At 42.1% G+C, this 24,814-nt stretch overlaps 2 protein-coding genes across 2 annotated transcripts; both read left to right on the forward strand.

The window, feature by feature from the left end:
• Positions 1-656: 656 nt before the first annotated feature.
• On the forward strand, positions 657-9,478 carry crata (carnitine O-acetyltransferase a). Its single transcript, XM_083901735.1, has 14 exons — positions 657-903; positions 2,342-2,638; positions 3,496-3,614; positions 3,727-3,780; positions 4,003-4,168; positions 4,433-4,607; positions 4,683-4,861; positions 5,018-5,118; positions 5,212-5,331; positions 5,859-5,981; positions 6,071-6,206; positions 7,146-7,208; positions 7,308-7,445; positions 7,531-9,478. Exons 1-14 carry the CDS (start codon positions 877-879, stop codon positions 7,744-7,746), a joined length of 1,914 nt encoding a protein of 637 aa, XP_083757861.1. The 5' UTR covers positions 657-876; the 3' UTR covers positions 7,747-9,478.
• Positions 9,479-12,167: 2,689 nt separating this feature from the next.
• On the forward strand, positions 12,168-21,051 carry LOC310944180 (leukemia inhibitory factor receptor-like; the record flags this gene model as incomplete). Its single annotated transcript, XM_083909885.1, has 16 exons — positions 12,168-12,269; positions 12,353-12,506; positions 12,591-12,869; positions 13,886-14,009; positions 14,090-14,241; positions 15,327-15,472; positions 15,571-15,724; positions 16,208-16,269; positions 17,034-17,271; positions 17,882-18,061; positions 18,153-18,254; positions 18,327-18,506; positions 19,151-19,279; positions 19,362-19,455; positions 19,558-19,624; positions 20,602-21,051. The coding sequence occupies 16 exons, from the start codon at positions 12,168-12,170 to the stop codon at positions 21,049-21,051; spliced, it is 2,613 nt and encodes an 870-aa protein (XP_083766011.1).
• Between the last annotated feature and the right edge of the window lie 3,763 nt (positions 21,052-24,814).

A 24,814-nucleotide genomic window follows, 5' to 3' on the forward strand; every position in this document is an offset into this window, starting at 1 on the left:
ATTTGAGCTATGCAAGTGTTGTTTAAAAGGCCCTAAAAGGGTTAGGTGAGTATCTTACCAGGAAAATAACTTTATTAGAAGGTGAAGTCACCTTAACAATATTATTTGAGCAAAAAAAAGTAGTAATTTCCTTTAATAAAATGTAATCTACATTTGAGAAGTAAAAGTATTAAAAGAGTTAGAATGAAGCAATGGTTTTATTTTGTAGTAACACATAACAAAGATAGTTATTGTACAGTAAAAGAACACAAAAGTAAAGTGCATATACACAAATGTACAGTATTGTTCTTCTTACCTAATGTCCTTAAGCAAAAATGGCTCCTATAAAGTAGTATTCTGTCTAACTGATATAGACAACAAGGGGTGCTGTTATGAAGTTCCCTACTGTTTACATGACACAATATTCAGAAAATTAATTAAACAGTAATATGGATTTTCATATGTAATTCAGTCCCCAGGGCTGAGCACCCTTAGACCCCAGGTGCCCTTTTTAGTTTTTCGCCCCTGCCCTTTAAAATGTGCGTGCACGCCACTGTTCATCACTAAAACCTTGATTTGTTAATGACAGGTCCGTTGGCATGTGTTCCCACTGCTAAACTTAGCCTGAACACACAGGTGTCAAGTGTGTGTGACACACAGGAAACACACAACGAACGACGGGAAAGAAAAGAAAAAACAAAAACACACAAACTAATTTGTCACAACACCCACGGTGACAGCAGAGTGACTTCACACCGCTCTGCGGCAGCTCCCTAACGGTTTAAGGAACGCCGTCGCCGCCGGTGGTGGTGGTGGTGGCTGAAGCACCAGGAGCTAACGGCTAACGGCTAACAGCTAACCTCGTCAACCTGTGCGGACGTCACTTTTTAGTAAACAATGTGGGGCATTTGCAGCAGAACCATGGTAAGTAACGCACCGCGAGCCGATGCTACTCTTAGTTGTTATCACTGACTGGACTAAAGCTAATTTTGCTCTAAAAAACACCTGCGACAATTTAAAAAAAAGACAATAAATACTAACATTAACGGGAGACATAATGAGAGGTCATGTTACACCAAGATGCTAACCGGGTGTTGTTAGCAAGTTGACGCTGTTAGCAAAGTTAGCTCGCTCGTAGCGGCGATAGTTAATGATAAATAGCTAAGCTAACTGGGTCAAAGGTGAATGTGCGGTTAACTAGTATTCCTGACATTATATAGCACACATACACACTCTAAGGACTAGTTTGACCCTGTTATGGTTGGCTGCTAGTGTTTTTGTCGATAGGTGGCATACCATAATGCTAATTTACAGTAGTCTACATTATTCAATATACACCTTTATTTGCTACAGTCCTTCCCAAAGCCTGGGTCAGGACCCACAGATGTGTCGTGGGAGATTGTTTTTGGGTCCCCCCAAACAAATGATTAAAAATATTTTCCTCAACCTGTAATTTAAGATTTGTGTGTTTACATGCGTTTTAAATGACATGAATCCAGATAAAATAACTGTTATATACAACAGTTTGAGAACTATGGTTATAAAGATAAAAGTTATGACTTGGGAATACAGTCAGACTTGTCAAATATAGTGTTTTCCTTTATTATTATTGTCTTTATGGTGTCATTATCTGCCTTGTTTTGATTTTTAATGTTCCATATTTTCAACAATTAAAAGAGTTTGGCTGGTTTATTGGACAATCTCATGTTGTTGTCCGTCCTCTGCTTATGTCTATAGATCAAAGGGCAACATTACATAAAAGGTTTAAGTGTTTTTAACACAGAAAAGAGGAAGAAGGTTTTCTTCAGCATCTGCAGTAGTTGATGTCATGAGTTGAATTCTCTTTTCCGTGATTCCCCCCATAAATTGGTCATTTTCATATAAAATCCTATTTTTAAAGTTGGGAAACGGGTTTTTCCCCTTGGCCTCAGTCAGTCCTTGGCTTGTCCATTTGTGTTAAAGCTGAAGATGAGGACACACTGCCCTCTGCTGGTGGCTCTAAGTTGCTCATTGTATTTGTATGGTGGATCTGAGGTGCTGAAACACAATAAACCAAAAGGGTCAGTTATAGTTTTTGTCTCTTCAGATACCGGTGCTAAATCCACACTTCCAACATAGTGACTGCACAATATACATGAAAGAATACCCTTTATTTGTTAGACAACAAACCCTGTGGAGAATAAAAGTTTTCATAGTTAACATAAAGAAAAGAACATATCACATTTACCTGCCAAAATCACAAGTCTGGTATGTAGACGTGTTGACAGAAATGAAGTAGGAAGTCGTCCTGTTTGTTTAAAAGGCGAAGCCACAATGATTACAGGAGGAACAACAACTTCACATCTACCCCTCTGTATTTCAGGTGAAGGTCGGGATGGCGAAACCCTGCAGCTTTGTGAAAACCAACCACTTGGTGAAGCCCGTGTCAGCGACCCGGGTCGCCGGCAGGTACCTGACCCACCAGCAGGGTCTGCCCGGCCTGCCCGTGCCCGCGCTGCAGCAGACGTGCGAGCGCTACGTCGCGGCGCTGGAGCCCATGGTGGAGGCGGAGGAGCTGCGGCGCACCAAGGAGCTGGTGAGGGAGTTTCAGAAGGCGGGAGGCGTCGGCGAGCGTCTGCAGAGAGGCCTGGAGGCCCGAGCGGGCAGGACGGAGAACTGGGTGAGTTCAGCTGGACACGCACAGCAGCTGTGAACACATCCTTTAAACTACATAAACACATTCATTACACACTAGTGAAGTATAAAGTGATTGCAGTGTGGTTCAGAATGGAAAAAATCCCACTTTTTAATCCACATTTTGTCATATTCAGGCAGTTTAAAGACCAAATACAAAGATTGTCCTAATCACACATTATGTATGTAAGAAATTAATGGCTGAGAACATGGCGATATGGTGCAGTAAATCATATATCGTTTGATAAGGACAATTCAAGTCACCCCAGTTCAACTGCAGCCTGCTATTTACATAATGTAGTAACTGATGGTTCGTACATAGAGATTATAGAGATTATAGAGATTATAGCCACTGTTAGTTTACAACTCCTGACCTTAGTTAGGCCTTTAAAGAAAGAAGAAAATGGTGTGAAGGCTGAAAACCGTTTCTCCAAACTTCTGTTCAGGATTTTTCAGTTGTTTTTAAAGGTGCATTCCAGTTATGGTCAGAATTTCCCACTTCCTAGTCGGATTTCCAACTTTCCAAGATGGCTGCCATTCGCGCCATTTGTAAAAAAAAAAAAAAATAGAAACTCTCTACGCTACTTTTAATGTGAACTACACTTCTGTCTTTTTTGTTTCACATAAAGTCACTCGCACACATTGTGCGTCCATGTTTTTTTTTGTCCCGACTTCTCGTGAACTGGAACACAGTTAACTCGGAGGTCGCGTTCCTTCCGGTTCCGACTTACAGCTCCCGATGTAAATGGTAAACATGCCGTTAAAATATGGGCGAGATGACGTTATTATAAAAATGGGGTGTGGTCGCTGTTAACGCTCTGTATCTGGATCTTTGATTGACAGTTGTCAGAGTGGTGGGTGCAGCTGGCTTATCTGGAATACCGCCTCCCTGTGGTCGTCCACTCCAGTCCCGGGCTGGTTCTACCTCGCATGAACTTCAGCGGCAAACCGGGACAAATCAGGTGATCACACACTGAACACACACACACACAGCATTATAAAGTATATGATTGTATTTTTTCAGCCACTTACGATCTAACGGTGATGTTTTTATATCCGTGCTTTTTTTTAAAGATTTGCTGCCAAGCTGATAGCCGGGGTGCTGGACTTTAAAACCATGATTGACAAGTGAGTACAGGCTTCACACATGTGAACATAATCATTCTATAAGAAGATAGTTTTTATTCAAGCCTTTTCAGTTACTTTTTGTCCATTTTAAAACTGCACGAGCAGGCGTGGGAATCTGAGGGAATCTGAGCCGATATCATGCTCCGTATCGGTCCGATACCGGCTTAAATGATTAGATTGGAAATGGGAAAAATCACGGCGTCTCTCGTCTGTGTTTGACAGTGAGACTCTTCCTGTGGAGTACCTGGGAGGAAAGCCTCTGTGCATGAACCAGTACTACGAGGTGCTGTCGTCGTGTCGCATCCCGGGTCTGAGCAGGGACTCGGTGGTGAATCACGCCAAGAGCTCGCCGCCGCCCAGACACATCACCGTCATACACAACTACCAGGTGAGGAGTCTCGAGGAGCCTCTGAACTATTGTTGACTTACTTTATTTGTGTTATTAGACAGCTGTTTCTGAGTGTAAGATAAAGGTTTTCGACCGCTCAATCTCGTGAACCAAAGCCCATAGAGAAAGTAGTCGTTTTTAGCTCATGGAGGGAAACCTGAGCTGTGTGCTGTGATGTAAAATGAATGATTTTCTCTATGGAGTTTGGTGTGGGAGACATGTATTTTTAAGTGGCTAAAATCTTCCCCCTCTTCCTGAAATCAGTTTTTTGCACTGGACGTGTACAACAGCGACGGGACGCCGCTGACGGTCGATCAGCTCTGCGCTCAGCTGGAGAGAATCTGCAGCTCCTCGCCTCAGGGCGCCGCCGAGCCCGTGGGCATCCTGACCACGCAGCACCGCGACGCCTGGGGAAAAGCCTACGTCGGCCTCACCGAGGGTGAGCCTACAGCGACGCCCAAGTGAAGTATAGATAAATACGGCGCGGTAGTGTAACGGCAGTGCGTGTTTTCAGACCAGACCAACAGAGCGTCGGTGTCGGCGATCCAGAGAAGCATCTTCGCCTTGTGCTTGGACGGGGCGAGGCCTCAAGTGTCGGACGACATGTACCGCAGCTCCGCCGCCGTCCAGATGCTGCACGGAGGCGGCAGCGAGTGGAACAGCGCCAACCGCTGGTGCGATAAGACGTTACAGGTGAGCCAAAATAAAAGATTCTGACCACTGCGGGGTTAAATCAGGTTTACGTCAGTGTGTCAGGATGGTTTTCAGCTAATGCTAGCACATGCTTTTTTAGCTTTTCTACGAATTACTTAAGCGATGATTTAAAATAATTGTTTTGTTTTGTTTCAGTTCATTGTCGGAGAGGACGGCACGTGCGGCGCAAACTACGAGCACGCTCCGGCTGAAGGCCCGCCCATCGTGGCCTTGATCGACCACGTCGTCGAATACACGTAAGTAGGTCAGGGATTATTCAGCCTCCGCAGACGCCTCGCTTGGATTTTCTTCCTTAGTCAACGGTTTGTTGACTTTTTGTTTGTCCACAGGAGGAAGACGGAGGACGCGCAGGGTCTCGCCGACCCGCTGCCCGTCCCCCAGAAACTTCATTTCAACATCACACCTGAGATCAAGAGGGACATCGAAGACGCCAAGCAGAGTATGAACAAGTGAGGACAGCTGTTACGTAGAGGGATACGTAGACCTTAAGTCTTTAGCATTTTCTTGTACCCCACTGTCCCTGGTACAGCGGTTAGCACTCTTGTCTCGACTGTCTGGCGGTTACGTTTGACTCACTTAGCCAAGTTTTTTTTGTCATATGCAAATAGTAAGTCGCAATTAAGCAAATACTGTTTTTGATGTTTGAGATCAAACAAGGGAACGTGACGTGTTTACTATCAAAGTTTCTACACTTGGTTCTACATTAACCCTCAGGCTTTAGTCGAATTTACTACCCTCTTAGATCATTAAGGACAAAAATGTCCACAAAACTGGTGTAAAAACTTAACAGATGAATATTTGTTCTGCATAAATCTCTTCAACGACGTCAACCCTGCTCAAAACCGTTGAAATGGCAGTTTGATTTGGGGATATTCACCACATCCCTCTGCGTTTAGAGTTAAAGAGAAGTGATCAATATCAATGAAATCCTAGCGATACCCGTCTTTAGTGACCATCTTTATGTGTGCTCTCTCAGGATCGCTCAGGATCTGGACATGAGGGTCATTGTGTTTGGTCACTTTGGCAAAAACGTCCCCAAGACCCACAAGATGAGTCCTGACGCCTTCATACAGATGGCGCTGCAGCTGGCCTACTACAGGTGCGGTGTCGGAACAGTCGCGTGGTGATATTAGGTGAAATTAGACGTGATTTTTATATCAACGCGTTTCTCGCTCTTCCATTTGACAGGATGCACCAGCGCTGCTGTGCCACGTATGAAAGCGCCTCGCTGCGAATGTTCCGACTGGGACGCACAGACACGATCCGATCGGCCTCGAGCGCCTCGTCTGCCTTCACCAGAGCCTTCGATGACGTCAGCAAACAGGTCGGTTCATTATCGGATTTAAGACACTTTTATACGTTAATTCAGAAGATTTTAACTCTGTTTTCTGTGTGAGGATCATTGAAAAACATGGAAGTAAAAAATTAAACCGGCGACCATTTTGTGTCCTGTGGATAATCAGTGACACAGAACTGAAATAGTTGTGATTGAAGGATTAAATCGAAGACACTTCGATCAAAGAAATCCAGCCTTTTGTCGCACTTCTCTTCCTCTTAGTAAGACACGAAGCTAGCTATGAAGTTTAGTCCGTGTCCGTTAACGGTGTCAACGCTAACGCACATTAACGTATGACGCGTTGCCATGACGACTGACTGGAAAAAGACGCATGTGATGTCATGTTTACCAGAGTCCAGGCACCATTTACCAGTTAGCTTTGTTAGCTTCATTAGATGCATTAGCGCTATTAGCGCGCCTACAGTCGAACTGGAGCGGTCTGTTTATTAAAGGAAAAGAGCAGCTCTACAAATAACCAGCGTACCTGTGTACTGCGTATTTGTGCCTCTGTTTTTAAAGGTTAGCGTTACTTTAGAGACTCGTTTTGACAATCGGGAGTCACGTAAAGATGGAGTCACGAGCGTCGTCGACACCTTTAACGCATGGCGCGTTTCCATGACAACTGACCGGAAAAAGACACGCATGATGTCATGTTTACGTAACTCCGATTGTTAATAGTAACGCTAACAGACCGCTCTAGTTCAACTGCAGGCGCGCTAACAGCGCTAAAGGAGCTAACGGAGCTAACTGGTAAACGGTGACTGGACTCCAGTACCGTGGCACGTAAACATGACGTCACGTCTTTTTTCCGGTCAGTCGTCATGGAAACGCGTCATGCGCTAACGTGCTAACGTGCCCAGTACTAGCTTAAAAGTATATTTGTCCACTGTATCTGATGCAGCATGTGTTTGTTCGCGTTCTTCACAGAACACAGAGAAGCTGGACCTGATGGAGAAAGCTGTCCAAGCTCACAGGTCCTACACAAACATGGTGAGTGGACTTTTTTTTTTTTAAAGCATCAAATGTGGATTAATCCGCCTCTGAAAATAGTCCCCACCTCTGCCCCTGTGTATCTCCGTGTCTCCTCAGGCGATCAGTGGTCAAGCCATAGACCGACACCTGCTCGGCCTGAGGATGCAGGCGGTGGAGGAAAACCTCGCCGTGCCCGAAATCTTCCAAGACGCCGCCTACGCCAAAGCGCTACACTACCAGCTGTCTACGAGTCAGGTAAGGTGGGCGGGCGGAGCCTGGGTACCGGCGCACGGCGTCGCAACACTGTCGTGAAAAGCTGCTGTTCTTGTCTCTCCGCCAGGTCCCGTCCAAGACGGACTGCGTCATGTGCTTCGGCCCGGTGGCGCTGAACGGATACGGCGTGTGCTACAACCCCATGAACGACCACATCAATTTCGCCGTGTCGTCGTTCAACGCCTGCGAGGAGACGGACGCGCGGCGCCTGGCTCAGGCCGTGGAGGGAGCGCTGCTGGACATGAGGACTCTGCTGGAACAGACGCCGCGAGCCAAACTCTAAAAGCTCCGCCTCCTCCTCCTCCTCCTCCTCCTGACGTCACTCGAGTCATGTGACCTGACGGCATCCCAGTGACCAGGTACCTCCACACCTGGGTCAGCGCGTGTTCCAGTCTCCAGTCTGTGCTAGCGATGATCGTGCACTTTATTAAATGATGCTGTGAAATCTTAACGTCTATTTCCCGACAAACTCTGAATCACAGCAGAAATCAACCCAATAATAATTCATAAACACAGACCGAGACCTTTTTTTAGACAAAACTAGATGTTTGTTTGATCACTGTCTGAAAACTAACTGCATCATCACAGTCAAAATGGCCAGTTTGGAAGACGCGACGAATCGAAACAGTACAAATACTAAAGAGTCATGAATGAGACTTTAAGAAAAGCAGAGTTTTCTGTTTCCTTGTCTTTGTGCCTGTGGTTCAGCGTTAACATTTTACAACAATATCGGGGAAAAAAGAACCATTTTCAACTGAGCCACTTTTTAAATCAGTGTATCTGGTCACTCAAATCTATTTATACCAATGATGACTTGCATTAACGTCTTTCTATCACACAGTACTTGACTGAAATGTGGCAGCGTCCTTTTTTTCATACACTACCTTTCAAAAGTTTGCCGTCACCTATACATTTTTTTGTTGTGTTTACCATTAAAAGTCACACTTTTATTCACCAAAAGAGTTGCAAAATTAGTAGAAAATACAGTCAAGAGTAGAAATAATGATTTTTATCCAAAATAAAACTGTTTTCAGCTGTGCTAACATCATTGCACAAGGGTTTTCTAATCCTCCAATAGCCTTCTAACGCCATTAGCAAACACAATGTACCATTAGAACACTGGAAATGGGCCTCTATACACCTATGTTCCATTAAAAACCAGACGTTTGCAGCTAGAATAGTCGTTTACCACGTCGCTTTAATTCCTTGGAAGAAAAGTGCTTTTCCTTCAAAAAATAAGGACATTTCTAACTTAAGTGACCCCAAACTTTTCAACAGTAGTGTATATACAGTACCTTTTATCCAGCATTTCCTGCAGCACTCGCAGTCACCAGTGAGTTGCCCGTTGCGTCACCTTTATGTATTTGAACTCCCGGGTTTGAAACCTCGAGATTTTGCAAGATTTGGTGCCACGTTGACGTTTAGCAATGCTCGTAATGTTGGATACAGCCTCAAAAGGCTGGATTCTAAGATGTAAAGAAGAAGTTAAAAAAAAAAAAAAACACGTCTGTGACGTCTACCGTCGTCCACGTTCAGTAATTGTCCACCGGAACGACATCGCTCCGTTTCCCAGCCTTTGCGCTCTAACCACTAATTTAATTATCACACTTTATGCCTTGTGTCTTATCTTATACATCACATTATACAATAAACCTGATCAGTGTGTGTTAGATTTGAGCAGAAACGATGTTTGTTGTTGTTGTTGTTGCTCACTTTGGTCCGACTCAGCGTTTCACATGTCAAATATGGACAATCTTGTCTCTCAGTGTGTTGTTTACGTCACTGTCTCTGTGTTTCAATCTTGACGCTGGACACATTTTTTATTTCTGCTGTTTGCCTCGGTGCCTTTCTTCTTCCTTTCAGCAGGGGGCGCCAAAGTCAGAATCAGACTTGAATATTTCACCACTGGAAATTAAACATTGTTTTGAAACAAATGTCAACTGCAAATATCTGTGAATGATAGAGAACATAATGTAAGGAAGTGTGATGATTACGAAGGTAGAAATAAACCATTTTATCAACTAAAAACAGGTTTATTGTTATTTTGCAGGACACATCAGTAACATACAACAAGTATTGAAGACTCGGTTTTCGTCGCTGTCAATACACTCCTTTATCTCCCAAGGTTAAGAACTGCCACAAAAACTTTCAGAAAATGTCATCTAAATCTGTTTATTTAATGATAATGAAATATGATCAATGTGGCCAAAAGCATAAAATAATTTGAGGACATTTAACCTATTTAAAAAATGTAAACAAAAGTAACTAATTACTTTTAGTAACCAATAACTAAAATTTTTCAAAATAAGTCAAAACACAGTACTTTTATTTATTCAAATAATTCACTGTAGTGCTGTATATTTTTCTGCAAATTCACTTTTATCTTTTCAAAATAATTCACTTTATTTTGAAAAAAATTATATTTTTTTGAAAATTCATTTTTATTTTTTCAAAATAAAACCTGGAGCGACAAAACACACAGTACTTTTATTTTTTCAAAATAATTCACTTCATTTCGAAAAAAGAATTGTATACTTTTTTGAAAATTCACTTTTATTTTTTCAAAATAAAACTCAGTGACAAAACAGTACTTTTTTTTTAAAATGTTTAATTCAAAATGAAAGTTTTGTTTTGGAAACGAAAGGTATATTTTTTTGATGATTAACTTTTATTTATTTTTTTATTTTTTTTAATTCAAAATAAAAGTACTGTACGTTTTGTCGCTCTGAGTTTTATTTGGGAAACAAAAGGTAAATTTTTTGATCATTAACTTTTTTTTTTTTATTCAAAACAAAAGTACTGTACGTTTTGTCGCTCTGAGTTTTATTTTGAAAGAAATCACTATAAATTGATTTGGTGACCCAGAAAATATCTCCATGTATTTTTTTTTTACCCTGATCCAGTTCCTGTAGAAGAGCCTCGTTCCTGGTTCTGTTTGAAGCTGTGATGTAAAATAAGTCAAGAGGCGTTTTCTTACCGTCGGAACAGAAACTTTAAATTGGGAAACGTAAAGAAAACCTGTTTGACGAAATAAGAAAAGAAGCCGAGGGTAATTCAGGGATCGTCCGTCTGATCTGTATCGCTCTGACTCACGCTTACCAGAAAGCCACATTTCCTGCCTGAACTCCACATGGATTTCACAACTCGGGCAGTGAAAGAGATTCCAGAGTGACTTCTGTGGAAGTGAGGGGAGTGAATGTGTTTCCTCACAAAGTAACCTGACACTGTTCTGAGTGAGCCAGAGCTGCACAAAGTCACCGTCTCTCCTCCTGGAAGCATCTCTGTCCTCCATCACACGCTCTGTAAACGCTCTGTAAACGCTCTGCGAAGGATGTTTTCAGTGTTGTTGTTTTAACCGTTTTCCACCGCAGAGTCGACAGGTCGCTGACGCGGAGCCGGAGGATCATGGACACGTGGGTTTTACTGGCCTTGTTGTTCTGTGGGAGGAGGACGCAGGGAGGAGGAGGAGGAGGAGGAGGACACGGTGAGTGTTGCCTTCACTGACCTCTGATCACCTGATCTAGCCCCTTGCAGAGAGAGAGAGAGGAAAACCACCCCCAACAGGTGAGTTCAGGCTCAGTGTGCTGTGAGCGCCACCTGCAGCCCGAGATGTGGAGGCTCGCTCTCATTTAAGGTGCCTTCAACTGTAGTCGGAAGGTCGGAATATCTGACGAGGAAGGAACCTCGCCCAGGGTTCCCACGGGTCCTTGAAGTCCTCGGAAGTTGATCTTTTAAGAAAATGTTACGGCGCCACCTGCCGTTTCGTGCCCTGCGTTGCTTGATGTACGCGGACTAAGGCCTAGTGCTAGCGGTGTTGCGCGCACTCTCCACCGTCTCCACCGTTGACGCGAGATGCAGAACAATGAGCGAGTAAAGCCGGTCAAGAGAGAGAAACATTTTTTTACGTGATTTTCGGTAAATTAAAATTCACAAAGATCTCCGTCTCACCAAAGACGAATGACAAAGACCGACTTTGTCCGGTGCAGAACGCGAGTTGTCCTCCGAACGTACGCCGTGTCGGCACATTCGGCAAAGTTAATAAATTGGTCCTGGAAAGTCCTTGAACGGTCCTTGATTTTTCAAATCAACCAAGGTGTGGGTTATCCTGCTCAGCAAACCCGACATGGAACGCTTACGACTTCACGATGTACGTGAAACGCGCTTTTTAAAACATGGCTGCCAGGCAGTGAAACATAGGAAAACGGATGTTAGCCACTTAGCTTAAATTTCCATTTGTTGCACTCTAAATTAGATGTCACAGATTTCTTTTTTTTTACTCTAATCCTTTAATAATTCGTTATTGAGTATGTCCTGTTGTGAAAGAAAGACTTTTTTCAACAGAAAACTGAGGTTTGTGTTGTTTGGCGTACGCTAACGCTCCCACACCAAACCCCATAGAGAAAATCGTTGATTTTAGCTCTCGGTGACGCAGCAGCTGCTGCTCTTACTGTCGCCTCGTTTGGTTTCTTCTCCCCACTTTGTGAATGCGAGCAAATTGTTTCAAACGTCAAAGTTACAAAATAACACGAGCGAACTCGCCGACGGAGGCAATTGCTGATTTTTCTCTATGGACTTTGGTGTGGGAGAGTGAGACGTTCACAAAGGCTGTTTGACAGTGAGATAAAGTTTTTTTTTTTTTTATCGATTTCAGGCGCTTTACCGTGCGGACCGCAAAACCTGACGCCGAACGCCTCCGACCAGGTGATGACGTCGTCCTGGGAGGACACGCCCCCCCCCTGCGGCGCTCTACAAGAGCCGCTCATCTACGAGCCGCAGGTCCTCGTCGAGGACGAAAACGTTCATCGCGTACGAGTCGATTCATGGGACATCTAACGTCGAGTTACCGAGAAAAAAAACAAACATTGAACTTGTTTATTAAACCGTTTCAGGACCAGGTGACCGTGACCCCGGAGCAGATCGGATCCGCCCACTTCTGGAACTGGACGGCTCCGTTACCGTTGGAGTGCGTTTCCCATTTGCTCAGGATCAGCTCCAGGAACAAGAACCTCACAAGGGCCTGGACTCAGGAGAAGACTCTGCCAGGTTTCCTCATCAGAAGGTTTTTTTTTTTTTTTTAAACAGGACCAATCAGATTCACCGATTTAACGTTTTTCTCTCTTCTTACAGGGAAGAAAAGCTCCGATAGGCCGATGGTTTTCCCACCTGACCGAACGTTTGAGGTGGGCAGCAACGCCACCTTCTGCTGCGTTCTGCCGCCAGGACAGGTCTTTGACCGGATGTACGTGAACGGGCAGGCTAGCACCGCCATCAAGGACGAACGCAAGATCGACGAGCGGACGTTCGTCCTGACCGTTCAGCTGGACCGGCCGTCGGTCAGCAGCTCCACAGACGTCATATGTACAAACGGAGAGAAGAAGAGAGGAGTAGCTTCTGTTTTTGTCGGCTGTGAGTCGCTGACTTTTTTTTTTTTACTTATTATTGTTTGTAACAAAAGTACGGAAGAGGATTAGGGCCACACGGGAAGAAAATATTTGAGTTCTGACTTTAAACTCAGAATTTAGGCACCTGTAGTTCTGAGTTCAAGTGGGAAATTCTGGGAATAAAGTGGGAATTCTGAGAATAAAGTCAGAATTCTGACTTTAATACTCAGAAGTCTAAGAATAAAGTCAGAGTTCTGAGTTTAAAGTTGGAATTCTGGGAATAAAGGGATAATTCTGAGTTTAAAGTTGGAATTCTGGGAATAAAGTCGGAATTCTGAGAATAAAGTCAGAATTCTGAGTTTAAAGTTGGAATTCTGGGAATAAAGTCGGAATTCTGAGAATAAAGTCAGAATTCTGAGTTTAAAGTTGGAATTCTGGGAATAAAGTTGGAACTCTGAGAATAAAGTCAGAATTCTTAGTTTTAAAGTCAAGAGTTCTGAGTTTGAAGTCAGAATTCTAGGAATAAAGTCTTAGAAAAAAAGTCAGAATTCTGACTTTAAAACCGAGAATTCTGAGTTTTAAAGTCAGAGTTCTGAGTTTAAAGTTGGAATTCTGGGAATAAAGTTAGAATTCTTAGTTTTAAAGTCAGAATTCTAAGAATAAAATCAGAATTCTAAGAATAAAATCAGAATTCCAAGAATAAAGTCAGAATTCTTCATTTTAAAGTCAGAGTTCTGAGTTCTAAGAATAAAGTCTTAGAAAAAAAGTCGGAATTCTGAGGTTAAAGTCAGAATTCTGACTTTAAAACCCAGAATTCTGAAGTTAGAGTCAGAATTCTAAGTTTTAGAGTCAGAATTCTTAGTTTGAAGTTCTTTATTCCATTACACAATGGTCTTTTCGGTGACGTCGGTGGTTGTCGGTATAACCGTCTTACTAGTTTGGTCCAAAGGTTTACTTGGACTTGATGAAGATCGTTTTAAACTGAGCTCATGTTCTATGAGTCTGGAAATGAAAAGAAGGTGCGTTTGTTTTGACGCTCAGATCCACCTGGTGACGAGGATCTTCAGTGTGAAACCAGAGATCTGGAGTCAGTTCGGTGTCACTGGGCAGTCGGACGAAACACACACCTGTTCAGTGACCCGACGGTCTATCGTCTGCTTGGAAGGTAAACGTTTCTGTGTGTTTTCTTAGTGATCTATCAAACTATCAAATGTTTCTTATTTCCCTGTGTGTTTTATCTTCCAGACCGTGTGCAGCAGCAGTGTCTGCGTCTGAGTCTCGAGGCCAATGTTCTCAGAAGGTTCACCAAGTCGCTGGAGTGACGAACTGGACGTTAACGGCACAGAATGTTCTGGGGAAGGTGGAGCTGACGGACATCGCAGACCTGATGGACAGAGGTCAACCTTCATCTCTGCTGCTGCCTTTATACGTTAATAAACTCTTCTCTTCTGACTTTAAAACTAAGAATTCTGACTTTATGCTTAGAATTCTGACTTTAAACTCGGAATTCTGACTTTAAAACTAAGAATTCTGACTTTATTCTTGGAATTCTGACTTTAAACTCGGAATTCTGACTTTAAAACTTACAATTCTGTCTTTATTCTTGGAATTCTGACTTTAAAACTTAGAATTATGACTTTATTCTTGGAATTCTGACTTTAAAATTAAGAATTCTGACTTTAAACTCAGAATTCTGACTTTAAAACTAAGAATTCTGACTTTATTCTTAGAAATTAAGAATTCTGACTTTATTCTTAGAATTCGGCCTTTAAAATTCAGAATTCGGACTTTATTCTTAGAATTCGGACTTTAAAATCAGAAGTCTGACTTTATTCTCCTAATTCTGACTTTAAATACTTAATTCAAATGATCTGAACCTTTTTAGTCTTCATTTATCTTCATGTGTCTAGTGTCACTGTCTCATATTTACTAACTTATATAAACTGAATTTTACTTGATCACATTTAACTTTTCTTCACATTAATCTAGTCCTATCTTATGTTAACTTTATTTTACATAACTTCATTTTATTTTTGCTTAAGTCATATTAACAGAATTTTTACTTAACTTATCCAGTCCTATCTTATTTCAACTTAATTTCATTAGCTTAACTAAACTTAACTTGCCTGAAACTCATATTAAATGAATTTTACGTAACTTCTCTAGTTCTACCTTACATTAACCTGATTTACTCAATTTAACTTATCTTGAGTTCATTAAACTTGACGTAGCTTAACTTTACTGCACTCTTATCTTATCTTCAGTTGACTGCAGTTCACTCCTTCACCACTGGGTGTCACTAAACCTTACATGTGAAACCCTTGACACCTTTGCTGCTGCTGATGATGATGATCAGCTGTACTGAGTCGGTCATTTTCTTCCGATCATCTGAAACACCTGCGGTGCACCTGTGGCGCCCCCTGCTGTCTGGTCTTTGTGATGTTTTCAGTCACATGAACTCTGTTTTTTGTCTGTGCTTCAGTTCACATGTTCGCCCCGGAGAACGTGACCGCCGTAGCCGTGACGCCCAGGAACGTGACCCTGAAGTGGACGTGGAGGTTTCAGCGCTACAGGAATCTGAGCGTGACGTGTCGCGTCAACGTTAGCCACGGCGGATCCAGCGCCGTGGTGAGTGTGTGTGATGCTAGCGGCGTTTTTTTTTTGTTTTTTTTACGTTAAACTCCTCCTCCTCTGACGACTTCCTCTCGTCCCTGTGGTCTTTCCAGAGTGAAGCCTCTGGTGTCGGACTGAACTCTGCACTTGTGACTAAGCTGATTCCGAACTGGAAATATAGCGTCACCGTACAATGTCGGATGACGCAGCGTTTCTGGAAGTGGGGCGACTGGAGCTCAGCGTCCACGTTCCACACAGAGGCCGATGGTCGGTGTTTAAAAAAAACAAAAAAACAAAAAAAACGATTCTAGCCTCGCATTTACGTACAAAAAGATCCGACTGTCCACACGTGTGTTATCAGTGCATCCACTAGAGGGCAGCGCACAGTTCAGAGTTTCCGACGTCAACAAAATAAGGTTCTTGTTGTCGTCATCCTTCGACTGAAACTCGGTAAACTCTTTTTGTTTCACGACATGGGAAGTTTTCGCACGCGACATGCTAGCCGTGGAAAAGGTATAGCCGTGAGAACGTTGTTGCTAGGCAACGGCAGCGGCAGCTAGCGTGCGAGTAGGTATAAAGTTCACAAGAAAAAACGACGTCAGCTAAGAAACCATTCCGAACTGAAATTTGAATTACCCTTTACTTCCACGGACGTCGCAAACTCTGAACTTCGTAAACTTTCCGATTCAATTTATACGCACACATTTGATCCGTCTAAACTCTAGTGTTTATGTCGTGCTTCTGTTTCAGTTCCCGACGCTCTCGATGTTTGGATGCAGATGAAGGAAAACCACGTTGTCATTATGTGGAAAGTAAGTTTTTAAACAAAGCGACAAATAAATACTGCGAATAGTGGATTTATCAACAACTAGAAACCATTAGAATGATAATAAATGAGCTCTAAGACATTTTTAAGACATTTTCTATGAAACTCATTGGCTCACGCATTTAAAACTCACATTTTTCCCTTTACAAATGTGCCATTTAGCGTGAAAGAGCCTTAAATGAGTAAGTTAGCAGGCTACACTTTGAAGCCCCGCCCCCTCCAAAATAACAAAGGAGGTGCTAGCTTCTATCTCTGCTTTAGCGCTGTAAAAACAAATAACATTTAAAGCATGTAAAATGTAGGTAAATTGAAGATAAATACTACAAACCAAGCTTTATCTTGTGACGCTATTCACTATTAATTCAACTTATTTTATTAAGTTTATTATTTTTATTAACATATTATTTTATTATTAATTTAACTTGTGAATTGTATTATTATTATTATTTTATTGTATTATTATTATTTTATTATTAATTGAACTTATAAATGTTTTATTATTTTTATTATTATATTATTATTGTATTATTAATTTAACTCGTGAATTGTATTATTATATTTTATTATTTAACGTATTCATTTTATTAATTGTATTAATCCTATTTTATTTTATTAGTAATTTAACTTTTGTGACACTATACCACTATTCGTTTAATACAAAAGTCAAGTTCATGCACAAAGACGGTGAAATCACTAACCATAACCACTGACGACCACCTTCACCATGTCGTGGCGTTCCCCTCCCTATAGGAGCTGCTGGATCACCAGAGTCATGGACGCGTCGTAGATTACACAGTGACCTGGGCTGAGACGACGGCGACAGAACAGCGACGACCGCTCAACGCGACCACGGTGACCTACGGCGAACGCAGTGCGGTTCTCGGCGTGGGGAACGCGAGCGGCGTCCGCTATCTCGTCACAGTTACAGCGAGAAATGACGAGGGAAACTCGCCGCCGTCCACCGTCGTCACCCCTGACGTCAACACGGGTACGAGTAGTACCCGCATCACGCATTTCCACGATGACTGACCGAAAAAAGACGTGCGTGACGCCATGTTTACGTGACTCCGGATTGTTTAAAATGAGTCTCTAAAGTAACGCTAAACTTTAAAAACAGAGGCACACATACGCAGTTACACAGGTACGCTAGTTATTTGTAGCGTTGCCTCTTTTCGTTTCATAAACAGACCGCTCCAGTTCGACTGTTGGCGCGCTAACGGCGCTAAAAGGAGCTAACGGAGCTAACTGGCAAACGGTGCCTGGACTCCGGTTATCGCTGCACGTAAACATGACGTCGTACGCGTCTATTTCCGGTCAGTCGTCACGGAAACGTGTGTCATGCGTTAACGCACGTTTTATCACCTCTTGGTCTGCCTGTAATACCTCCACAGGCCACCAGGGGTGTTGGAGCTTCTGCCCACACTTTAGGAATCATTAAATTAGACTATTCTTTAATATATTTTAACCATATAATGTTGTAAAGTCACCTACGTTTGAAACACCAGCGTAATGAAAACTGATTTTCGCTCTGTTTTGGTCTCCACCACAAATATCTGCATCAAACATTTTGTTTTAGTTGTAAATGTGTTTATTTTCAGATTCAGCCAGCGTCCACACTTCTCGGATCGCCGGCGTTAACGGCAGCTTCCCTCTGTCCTGGTCGTCCAGTCCCGCTGCGAGCTGCGGTTACGTCGTGGACTGGTGTCCGACCTCGGGACGCGGCGCCCCGGAGTGGCTCAAAGTGCCGCCTCATCAAACCAGCGGCAACATCCTTTCAAGTAAGGTTTATTCATCGACTGTAAAACAGTTGCAGCGATAAGAAAAGCTTTGTCGTTACAGTTTTTATTTTGTTGGTTTTCTCTTTGTCAGAAAACTTCAAAGACGGGCTGAGATACTCTTTGTCCGTATTCGCCTGCACACGCGGAGCTCCAGAGCTGCTGGAGAGACGCGAGGGTTATGTCCGCGAGCAAAGTAAGAAAAGGTTACCCTGGCAACGTCGTTTCTTTTCATCACTTAAATCTAAACGCGTTTTCACTTCGGCAGGAATACCAGACGGCCTTTTTACGGCGATCGAGTGGAAACAGCCGGGGTCAAAGGTCGACGTGACCTGGGCTCCGGTGGCCGTGAGCGAGCAGACCGCGTTCATCGAGGGCTACGTTCTGTACTGGTCCGACGACAACGACGACCGTCGCAGCGACAACGTAGACTTTCACGTGAGCACAGGTATCGTAACCTTCCGCTTATTTTAAGCTATGAGGCTACAAATGATGCGACGGGTGTTATTTTTATGATAGCGCTGGGCATGCTAACGGCGTCAACGTTAACGCACATTAGCGCGTTTCCGCGACGACTGACCGGGGAAAAAGACGCGCGGTACCTCATGTTTACGTGCTGCGGCACCAGAGTCCAGGCACCACTTACCGGTTAGCTGCGCTAGCTCCTTTTAGCGCCGTTAGCGCGCCTAAAGTGTAAATTGGAGCGGTCTGTTTATTAAACGTAAAGAACATCGCTAACTAGCGTACCTGTGTACTGCGCATGACACGTTTCCATGACGACTGACCGGAAAAAAGACGCACAGGACGTCATGTTTACGTTCCGCGACACCGGTGTCCAGGCACCGTTTACCAGTTAGCTCCATAAGCTCCTTTTAGCGCCGTTAGCGCACCTACAGTCGAACTGGAGCGGTCTGTTTATTAAAGGAAAAGAGCAGCGCTACAAATAGCTAGCTTGCCTGTGTACTGCGTATGTGTGCCTCTGTTTTCAAACGTTAATTGTCTTGTAAAACTGTTATTTTGATGTGCGTATCACATCACGACCTCCAACGACCTTCAATGGCCTTCAACGACCTTCAATTCCTCTGGTTGCAGACGATCCCGACGCCACGAGCCTCACATCCACGGACCTGAGAATCGCCACGTACACGTTCACGGTGAAGGCGCTGACGGCGGTGGGAGAGTGCGGCGCCACGTCCTTCACCGTCACCTTGAATTCACCGAGTACGTTTGCTTTCCCCCACTTTCGCGCCTCGCGAACGTTTAAAGTTTCACTCCCGTAACCGCTCTGTTATCGTCTGAACAGCCGACAACGTGATCAGAACAGTCGTCGTTTCCCTGGTCTCTGTGTCTTTGCTCCTGATTATCATCGCTCTGCTCTGCTGCAGACACTGGGAGTGGTATGTGTAATATACATCATATATTATATCAGTATTTTAACGGTCATTTCTTTGTTGAGCTTCATTTTCATGTTTGTTTGTTTGTTTGTTTACCACCAACAGCATCAAAAGGAAGATATATCCTCCCATCCCAAAGCCGATATTGATGGACAAGTGGATGCAGTCACAGGTAGATCCTCAGGTTTAAAGAGGCGCTCTTTAAATAATTAAAGATAAGTTTATTCAGTTTTACATGATTGACAGAAGGTCAGCACAATGGTGTGGCACTTTATGTTTTGCCGATATCCGATAATACATTTTAAAGGCAATATCAGCTAGCTAATATAGCTAGCTAATGACTGTACTGTACTTTGCGTTAAGCAGTCAATAGCTAGGTTTAGCATTTAAACACCCTGAACTAATGTTAAACATTATATATGAGAATGTTGGCATGCTTACGCAGAACTGAAACTAAATTGTTAGCATATCAACTTAGTATACTATACTATAATATAACTTTAATATTTATTGGCCATCAGAATGTTAGCATCATAAAAGCTAAACTGTTTAATTAATTGACTTGACATCCTGGTTCCTTTTGATAATCATTTTAATCACTTTTTGTGACCAGTTGGCAGCAGAGCTAATTACATTTCCCATCAGCCTTTGCTGTACTTTGCGTTTGCCGCATATTAGCTAGTTTAAGCATTTTAACGCCACCAGAACTAATGTGTTAAACACAACATCGTAAAGTTAGCATTGTAACTGTGAGAATGTTGGCATGCAAACACTGAACTGATATTGTAATACACATTCTCGATATATAAAAGTGCTAGCATTGAAATTAAGTTGTTCGCATGCTAATATTTGAAAAATAATAGTGATCATCAGAATACCTGAGGATGTTAGCATGCTAACACTTTGGACCATTATATTTTCCTGTACATTTGCATTGTAACCATTACGATATTAGCATGCTTACATTAGCACAGCCTCACTGTGGTGCTAACATGGATTTTGTTTTATCTACGGTGAGTCAGTTTTCAGGAATTACAACATTTTTTTTTTGGTTGATCCTCTTTTTAATTTAATGATGATAACACATTTTATGGTGGATTATTGGTTATCGATCACCGTGTTTGAGCTAATTCTGAGTCTGTCTCTCAGGTCGGAAACCTTTGTCATCCTCGCTACGTGGATCAGTTTCTCCAAGAAGAGGTCATGGATATTCCGGAGCTGATTTGTGAACCACGACCACCCGTGACCGATCACGTCACCCAGGACGAGAAACCTTTTGTTTATTCTCAAACACAGAAGGGCTACTTCAACCAGCCCCTGAAAATCCACTCCACCTCACCGCCCGCCATCCCAACCGAATCCGATTTACCGTCCTCGCTGTTCAGAGTCGTGTTCGCTAACCCGTCGTATAACTCCGCGTTGGCTCCCGACGGCGACTTAAACCCAGAGATTAACAACCGGACGAGTTTACAGAATAACCGTGACGGGTACCAGCCTCATGGTCAGAGCGTCGCTGTGACGCCGACAGACGAGGACGCGGACGGACGCATGTCCTGCGTCCTCACGTACGTCATGTTACCACAGGCTCCGCCCATGTAGCTGCTACATCCATCGATCTCTAGATATGAGAACAGCCAGTGCCGGTACGTTGTCCCGTGAACCACTTTGGGTGAAAAGATACCTATTTTATTCTGTGTTTGCGTTATGGTGCGGTTCAGTTTGGTTCAGTTTGGAATGTTAAAGCCCTCTTGAAATGACTCGTATGAATTCAAAGTCAATTTTTGGCATGCATGACACCGCTGTGCCACTAGTCGGTGTCGTTTGTCCACATATTGTGCTGATTGTAGGCGTGCTAACGGCGCTAAAGGAGCTAACGGTGCTAACTGGTAAACGGTGCCGCGGTGCGTAAAACATGACGTCACGCGTGTCGTTTTTCCGGTCAGTCGTCATGTGCTAACGCGCGTTAATGTTGACGCCGTTAATGCCGTTAGCGCGCTAACGTGCCCAACACTAGTATTTTTGCTTTGTAAGTGATAAATGGTAACATACACTGTGACTCAACGTTGGCTCAAGGCATAAGATAACGAAACGGCTGACACAATTGTGTCAATAATAATCAAGCACATGCTACTCTGAGGTTAGCCTAGGGCCCCCGTAAAGTCTTGGGCCGGCCCTGCTGTGACTTCTAACTTGCTGCTACAGTTGGGTGAAATAACTCACTGTTCTTCTGCTTATTTGGGTGAGTTGGGTTTGACCGTATCAGGTCAGATTAGACGCTAAAAGCCACTTCTTCTTCTTTTTTCTGGTGCTGTGGTTCCTCTGTGGTCGTCGGTGTCACTGACTCAGGGTTGAGCCGCTGGAGCTCGACTGGTTGTGAAATAATCGGCGTACACAGTCACAGACTGGAAGTCCAGCTGCTTTTCTCTGGTCAGTGAGTCACAGGCGTGGGATCAGAGGTCAGACGTGGTTCTCGGAAGAAGGGAGAGTGAAGTCAGAGTCTGGGAGGAAACGTATTTCACAACCCTTTAGGAGCATGTGTGTATTTATAGTTGAACTAGCTTAGTTGTTGTGCATGAGAATTGATGCTGGTTTATCATCAGTCTGGAAAATACTATTAAATGAATTATATGAGGGGGGAAAAATCTTTGTATATTTGTGTAAAGACAGTTTTTTCAGTGAACACTAGAGGGAGCCAGAACATTATTTCTGGTGTGTGTGTGTCCGTGTGTGAGAACTGAAACTGAACAGTGAACGATTTTATTTATTTAATCATATATTCCGCTGTATGACGGTGCTGTGGAATAACTTGACAGTAGAATTTAAATGTATAAAATAAAACACATTATTATTACAAACAAGTTTTATTCTAACAATTATTTAAATAATCTCATATTTCACACCCAAAAAGTCCAAAGAAACATCAACAAAACAAAATATAAAATTAGAAATCATATACAATATGACAATGGGACCGCAGAATTCTGTATTTAGGCTAGCAGCATAGCATTTGTTAGCAGTGCTGGAATAGTGATCTTTCCTCACCTCCACAAAATGTTTTTTTTTTTGACTCAAGTGATTTTATTTTGGTAAATTGTCTTTAACAAAAGTTCATGTCACATCTTAACAGCAGATTAATTTGTGTAAAAGCTCAAAGTTGAGTTGTGGTGTTCCACAAGGCTCCATTTTAGGCCCCATACTTTTTAAACCGACTTTCATTCTTTTCAGATTCTTTACCTTCGCCTTTTTATGTTTCCTTGCAGCGTCGACAATTGTCACTCCGAGAACAGCCAACAGGAGGCGCTGTCTCTCATTAACCGCACCTAGAAGTTGCCTATTAGAGCTTTAAAAATGGGAATCACACTTAGATTAGAAAACAAAAACACAGTTTCATACGCTGTGATTGCCTTTTTTGTTGTTGTCTATTTCTTTTTGTACTGTGAGTGTTTGTGTGTGTGTGTGTTGTTGCGACGATGTCGTAACAGCTGATAACTCTCAAACATGTGAGACTTCTCGTTTTTTTTTTTTTCCCCTATTACATCATCTGGTGAACTCTCACTGACCTACGATGAAGTCGGTGTCACATTGGATATGAACTGTATGAGGAACTGGAAGAGACGCAGACACACACACACACACATTCTTGTACTTGCTGCATACTGAGGACCAGCATTTCCACTTTATGAATCAACACAATTACAAATCTACTTCATGAATGACATCTATAAAGAACTACTGGTTGCAGTACCATAACATGTCCAAAAACAAACCAAAATTTAAAAAAAAAATTTGACCAAAAGTTTTTGGTCCAGAATTTGACAAAAACATCATACTATGTCGACCAACATTTTAACAAATCTTTGACAAAAAAATGTTGGTCCAAAATTTGACAAAAAAAATGTTGGTCCAAAATTTGACAAAAAAAAAATGTTGGTCCAAAATTAGACCAAAAACAGTTTGGTCCAAAATTTGACAAAAAAAAATTTGGTCCCAAATTTGACTAAAAAATGTTGGTCCAAAATTTGACAAAAAAAATGTTGGTCCAAAATTTGACAAAAAAAATGTTGGTCCAAAATTTGACAAAAAAAAATGTTGGTCCAAAATTTGACAAAAAAAAATTGGCCCAAAATTTGACATAAAAAATGATCCAAAATGTTACCAAAAACATTTTGTTCCAAAATGTTACCAAAAACATTTTGTTCCAAAATGTTACCAAAAACATTTTGTTCCAAAATGTTACCAAAAACATTTTGTTCCAAAATTTGACAAAAAACAATTGGTCCAAAGTTTGACAAAAAAAAAAATTGGTCCAAAATTTGACCAAAAAAAATTGGTCCAAAATTTGACAAAAAAAAAATTGGTCCAAAATTTGACAAAAAAAAAAATTGGTCCAAAATTCTACAAAAAAAAAAATTTGACAATTTTTTTTGTCAAATTGTCCAAAATTTGACAAAAAAAAAATTGGTCCAAAATTTGACAAAAAACAATTGGTCCAAAGTTTGACAAAAAAAAAATTGGTCCAAAATTTGACAAAAAAAAATTGGTCCAAAATTTGACAAAAAAAAAATTGGTTCAAAATTTTACAAAAAAAAAAATTGGTCCAAAATTTGACCAAAAAAAATTGGTCCAAAATTTGACAAAAAAAAAATTGGTCCCAAATTTTACAAAAAAAAAAATTGGTCCAAAATTTTACAAAAAAAAAAATTTGACAATTTTTTTGTCAAATTGTCCAAAATTTGACAAAAAAAAAATTGGTCCAAAATTTTACAAAAAAAAAATTGGTCCAAAATTTTACAAAAAAAAAAATTTGTCCAAAATTTGACCAAAAACATTTTGGTCCAAAATTTGACAAAAGAAAATTCTATACTATGTCGTCCAAAATGTGGAAAAAGGGGAAGGGAAGGGATTTCCATGAAATCAAAGTGAGGACCGGCCAAAATGTCCTCACTCCGTAAAAATGACCTAACTTTGTTGGTTAAAAACCCTCACTGGTCCTCAGTATGACATAAGTACAAGAACACACACACACACACACACACACACACACACACACACACACACACAAGGACCACCTGAAGGACCCTAAGACTCTGTCCCCCTGCTTGTCCCATGATGCTTTGCTGATGAGCAGTCAACTGACCTGATGAAGAGGAACAAGGACATGAAGAAGAACTGAGACTCATAAACACTGACCCTGTCAGGACCAGTGAGTCCTCATGGAGACCAAAACCTGGTCCTAATGAGGCAGAACCTCGGGTTAATTAGGTTAATTAATCTCTTAAACGGAAGGAAAGAAGAAAGAAAATGCAGTTAGCTCAACGCTAACGATGATTAAAACAAACAATTAACTCAAAAAGCCAATAAA

Source organism: Microchirus variegatus (genome assembly GCF_963457635.1).
Source record: "Microchirus variegatus genome assembly, chromosome: 1".
In the NCBI taxonomy this organism is placed as follows: Eukaryota; Metazoa; Chordata; class Actinopteri; order Pleuronectiformes; family Soleidae; genus Microchirus; species Microchirus variegatus.